General features: G+C 36.3%; 1 protein-coding gene across 3 annotated transcripts in view; it reads right to left on the bottom strand.

Moving 5' to 3' along the window:
• Nucleotides 1–239: 239 nt before the first annotated feature.
• PLAA (phospholipase A2 activating protein) overlaps nucleotides 240–6,000 on the bottom strand; it is a 39,034-nt gene continuing 33,273 nt past the window's right edge. For all 3 annotated transcript variants that reach the window (XM_055428136.2, XM_088837872.1, XM_088837873.1), the window contains 3 exons: nucleotides 5,140–5,241; nucleotides 2,594–2,758; nucleotides 240–978 (listed from right to left, as the gene is read on the bottom strand). In XM_055428136.2, coding sequence (XP_055284111.1) covers nucleotides 413–978; nucleotides 2,594–2,758; nucleotides 5,140–5,241 — 833 coding nt within the window. In that variant the 3' untranslated portion in view covers nucleotides 240–412. The remainder of the gene's footprint in view (nucleotides 979–2,593; nucleotides 2,759–5,139; nucleotides 5,242–6,000) is intronic.

Here is a 6,000-nt window from a genome sequence, read left to right as displayed (position 1 = left end):
AATGAAAATGAGTAGAGTGGAAATTAAATAAAAGACAACCACCAACAAATAACAATCTGGGGTATACAAGTGTAATAGCAAAAGCAGATTACCTAAGTAAAAGCCCTTTTCTTCTAGGTGGGTAATGTAAGGGAATCCTGCCACTGTAGTTGTGTTGTTGGTGGTCATAGCTCATTCTTAATTTATCTCTAAAGCTCTTAAAAATGTGCCCACATTACACAGGAAAATTTCACAGTTCATCAGTGCAAAATTTTTATTTCTCCTTTGTTTCCCCTCTCCCCACTACCCCACTTAACAGGATTTGAAATTTTACTTAATCCACAGCATTTGTTTCATCATCTGTAATCAGTCATGTGAAATGTGAAAGAAAAAAACACTCATCAATTTAAAATCTCAGTCCCCGCACCCACTGTTACAGTAAATTTAGGATAAGTCTACAGCATTCACTTACTTTAGCTGGCTCTGATACTGAGGCATACTTTTTTATTTGAGAATCAACACCTAAAGACTTGGCTAATTGCACAGCATTGGAATCATCACTGATAAGTGTCCCAAGAGCCACAAGAAGTCTAAAAGTGGCTTCGAGGTCTTGTACAACTTCTAAGATTGTGCTAATTACTGACAAGCACTGAGCTTTCCCTTCAATGTTATGGTCTTTATGAAAACACACAGAATAGTTCAGGGTCAATGTAGCCAGAGCAATGTGAATGTTCTTATTGCTCCCTGATTTCAGTTCTATTGCATGGGACAATAGTGATTCCCTCTGGGACATCATGAGCTTTTGTCCTGCCTGGCCAACAAAACAATTGCAAAAAGTCCTCAGAGCAAGCAGCTGGTTTGCTGGCTTTCCTCTGGGGTTCAGAAGACTGACGAGATGGCTGCTGAACCGAGTCCCTTCTTTTTCATTGCAGAAGTTCTCATTCACACTGGGATGTTTAATTGATAGCCGAAGAATGTCAAGGGCAGGAAAGACAATATCTGTGAAAAAGAAAAACTTACTGTTAAAAAATTAAACATGTTAAAAATCATAGCCTGCTTTATAAATTGCATATATTTCTAAATTTTGTGTTAACTGATTTTTCATATTTATAGAGGCTATAATTATTGCTGTAAGATCACATCTGCTTTAAAGTATGGTAACTCTCCTGGGTTATTAAGATAGCTTGACACACAGTGAGTATTCAATAAATCCTTGTGGAAAAAAATAGGATTGGGAACTCACTTTTAAAAAAATCCTAAAACAAGACCAAAGAATTGAGGAGGGAAAGTTCTTTATAAAAGAATTCTAGTTGACAAATGTTAATAGGATGCTTATATATGTTGGTGGAGAGATACACAATTAAGGGACTGGATAGACACCAAGTGAATGAATGCTATTTTCACACTGCTGAGAGCATACTGAGCGTTGAAGAACTGATGCTTTAAAACTATGGTGTTGGAGAAGACTTCCGAGAGTCCTTTGGACTGTAAGGAGATCAAATCAATCAATCCTAAAGGAAAGTGAAAGTCACTCAGTTGTGTCTGACTCTTTGCGACCTCATGGACTATACAGTCCATGGAATTCTCCAGGCCAGAATACTGGAATATTCTCTTCATTCCCTTCTCCAGGGGATCTTCCCAACCCACGGATCGAACCCAGGTTTCCCACATTGCAGGCGGATTCTTTTATCAGCTGAGCCACCACTGGAAGGTGCTGATGATGAAGCTGAACCTCCAAAATTTTGGCCACCTGATGTGAAGAGCTGACTCACTGGAGAAGACCCTGATGCTGGGAAACATTGAAGGCAGGAGGAGAAGGGGACGACAGAGGATGAGATGGCCAAACGGCACCACTGACTCAATGGATATGAGTTTGAGCAAACTCTGGAAGATGGTGAAGGACAGGGAAACCTAGCATGCTGCAGTCGATGGGGTTGCAAGGTTGGACACAACTGAGTGACTGAACAAGAATGAATGCTCCAAATAATCTTATCACTGAAAGTGAGGACAGCGGAAATTATGGGCCCTGTGATATAAAGGTAATATGCAACATCATTTATAAAGGATATTCACCTGAAAAAACTACCAAACCAGAATCTAATTATGTCTAACATGAAAAACAAGAGACATATGGACACATTAAGTGATCAGTAAAATTCAAAATATGGGGCATTCTGCAAGAAAATTGATTTTTTTCCCTCCAATAAATCAATTATATGAAAAAACAATAGGAAAGAGGGTACTTTTGGAAAAAAAAAAGAATTAAGTAAATTAAATAAGAGAAAAAATACTTGGAGCAAATGTTTGTAGCCTATGGTTAACAGGTCACAAAGAGTTTCATGGGAATCTTGCAGGGGATTCACAAACGCTCTGGAAGAGTGTACAAAATGGTCCAGGTATGGGGATCATCACACTACCTTCAGATTCTCATAAGGTATATGGCCAGAGAAGATTATGGACTAGAGTGGTACAGTGAATCCTGTGATGTTTTTCTCAATGTAAATTTCAACTACCACCTTAACTTTTATTTAAGCTAAAAACACCGGTAGTATGGACAGGAATAAAAAGATACACTCTCTGCTTCCTGGTTACATTTTTAAAAGTATTTTTGTACCTTCAGGCCAGTTAACAGCTTTCCATAAAATCTGAAGTTGCTGGGCTGTGGGTTTTTCTGAAGAATTATTACATATTAGAGACAGTATCTTTTCAAGAAGCACCAAGTCATCCTCAGTTAACTTCTTTTCTTCAGATGCAGTTCCATTAAGTTCCTTTAGTTTACCTAGAACCAAATCCAAACCATCAGTATTCTCTAACTGTAATTAGCCACACATAATACATATATGCCAACGTTTTCAATAAGAATATGCTACCACACACCATGGGGAGATAAGATTTTTCACAGCAATTATCAAAGACCATAAAATAAGGCCTGTATCTTTAAGCTAAGTACAGTATAGAAGAAGAAAGGTTACTGTGATGATTTCTTTGTTATCCTCTAAGATCTTCTAAGCTTTTTGTTTTGAGTAAGTTTTTAAGTATATTTGTTATCATTTTAAATGCTTTTCAAAGCAGTATTAGCACATATAAGTCAATCCCCTACTTTCTCACTGAGAAAATTTATAACTTTCAGCCAACTTACATCAACTTCTATGACTGCCAATGATATAGTCAAAAAGCTGCATGCATGCATGCTAAGTTGCTTCAGTTGTGTCTGACTCTTTGCGACCCTATACATAGTAGCCTGCTAGACTCCTCTGTCCATGGGATTCTCCAGGCAAGAATACTGGAGTGGGTTGCCATGCTCTCCTCCAGGGGATGTTCTCAACCCAGGAATTGAACCCGTGTCTCCCGCATCTCCTGTATTGGCAGGCGGGTTCTTTACCATCGGCACCACCACTAGTCAAAAAGTTAAATGTGTGTTTATATTTAATTCACGGACTTAGTTCCATCTGTACATTTGACATCAAATTATTTAAACACACTTAATGGAAATATTGCCTTTCCCACCATATTCACATTTCATGAAACAATGTCTTTCAAACTCTTCACATGCAACTTCAGTGTCCGCATCCTTGTCATCATTAATGTTACTTTGAGTCATCTAACATTATTTTGTCAACAATCTTTATCTCAAAGAAGAAGTTAAAATTTCAAAATTTTTACCATTTGTAACTGGAAACTTGGATCTGTTTATTCTTTGGCATTAAAAGCTGTTTAACAGAGTATTAAAACAAATCTTATTTAAGGAATGCAAAAAGTAAGAGATCTTTTAGATTTCTAAGAGTTTAAAAATGACAAGTTGCCTAAATGTGTGTATATACTTCTTAATTGTTTAAAAAAAAAAAGCATTTAAGATCTATGATTTTTATACAGATGCTATGAAAAATAATGACAAAAAATAAAACAAACCAAAACAACACCCCCCCAAAACAGTAACACCACTGTCATATATTCAGATATGTATGTTATCTCAATAGACTTTCACCATAATCTTTGTGGCAAACAGTTAGTAATACTTAGTCAAAAGGAAAGAAAAAGAAAAACCTAGTCATTTTGTTTGGAGGAAAACAAATTAACAGAAAAATTAATCAAAGCCAACTAAGCAGTTTCAGATTTACAGACAAGATCTTTGCTTTTTAAATGCTTTCCTCATTCATTTTCATTATTTTTTTTTCTGAAAACAGTAAGAATTTAGAGGACAGGATTGATATTTTTCCCCTATAATAATTTTTCTCAGTAAAGTCATCAAAAAATATTTACTTAAATTTGTGTAAGGTTTCTTATAAAGCATTAATGTCCATTATCAGGTTGTATAGTTTTAGTTGACTCAGTTGTGTAATACCAAAATACAAATTTCTTTATCATGTAAGCACCTGGTTCCCAGCATATGCTTAGGAGAGAAACAGCCTTGAGAGAGCATCTCAGAATCTGTGGATATGTGAGAAAAGTATTTAATTAAAATACACTTACCTAAATGTTGTATGAAAGTGAAAGTCACTCAGTCGTGTCTGACTCTTTGCAACCCCATGGACTATACCATCCATGGAATTCTCCAGGTCAGAATACTAGAATGGGTAGCCTTTCCCTTCTCCAGGGGATCTTCCCAACCCAGGGATCAAACCCAGGTCTCCCGCATGCAGGTGAATTCTTTACCAGTTGAGCCACAAGGGAAGTCCAAGATTACTGGAGTGGGTAGCCTATCCCTTCCCCAACGGATCTTCCCGACCCAGGAATTGAACCAGGGTCTCCTGCATTGCAGGCAGATTCTTTACCAACTGAGCTATCAGGGTAGATTAACACATATACATGGAATCTAGAAAGATGGTACTAATGAACCTACTTGTAGGGCAGCAATGGAGACACAGTGGGGGAAGAAGAGGGTAGGAATAGAGAGAGTAGCACTGAAACATACACATTATGATATGTCAAATAGATAGCTGGTGGGAATTTGCTGTACGATGCAGGGAGCTCAAACCTGGTGCTCTGTGACAACCTAGAGGGGTGGGATGGGGAGGGAGGTGGGAAGGAGGTTCAAGAGGGAGGGGTCATGTGTATGCCTATGGCTGATTCATGTTGATGTATGGCAGAAACCAGCACAACATTGTAAAGCAGTTATCTTCCAATTAAAAATAAATAAATTCAAAAAATAAATAAACTTACCTAATATTTGTGTAGGGTTTGCTTGGTCAAAAGTGACAGCCTCTTTTTTAGGAAAATAAATATTCACTGTCTTAGATGCAGCTGATTGGTAGGCACTGTTTCCTGTTTAGAGAATAGAAGGTGAAAATCATTCAGAGTGGCCAAAAGCAAGATTTTTCTGACTTTTGTCATCAAAATTAGAGATATGTAACTATTCAGTGCATGCAATAAAATAACAATCAACTTCAGAAAAAAAAACAGAAAAAAAATCTATAAGATTTTATATACTGCATATATTTGTTCATATAATAAATTTTAGTTTTGGGAAAGGGAGCTTAAATGCAAAACAAAGCCTTTCTATTTCATATTTTCTACTTCTCTTATATTTTTAAGATTCAATCTAAATTGAAAGTTTTTAAAAGATCAAAGAATACAGAACAATTATGAAACGTTCCAGTTCCTCCTTCTCTAGGCATACTGATCTCTCTCTTCTCGTTCCAAATGATGTAGTAGGCACTGTCGTTTTCTCTAATCATTTTCATAAATCCCTTCCAAGTTGTAAGTTCCTGAAGGGAATATGTATTTACTTCTTACATCTCCACTATAGTAACACTAACTCTGTATCTGATGATGAACAAAACATAGCCACCAGATGAAAACAGTAAATAAAGTTAAATGAAGCTAACTAAAATATAATTTAAATCTAATTTATGTCTTACTTTCATTTCAAATCTTAATTTATACAACGTTTTTGTTCTGATGTAAAATTAAGGTATTTTGCAAAAATGTGAATAAAACATGTTGATCTTCTGAGTATATTAGAAGTAGAAAGGGGGAAGGTAGATAAATGAAGAATGAGTTAAGTGCACAAAATCAATTCTA

Source organism: Moschus berezovskii, chromosome 7, assembly GCF_049115385.1.
Source record: "Moschus berezovskii isolate FMDL1 chromosome 7, NW_MosBer_1.0, whole genome shotgun sequence".
In the NCBI taxonomy this organism is placed as follows: Eukaryota; Metazoa; Chordata; class Mammalia; order Artiodactyla; family Moschidae; genus Moschus; species Moschus berezovskii.
Note: the sequence above shows the minus strand (reverse complement) of the source record. Positions and strands in the feature narration are given on the sequence as shown.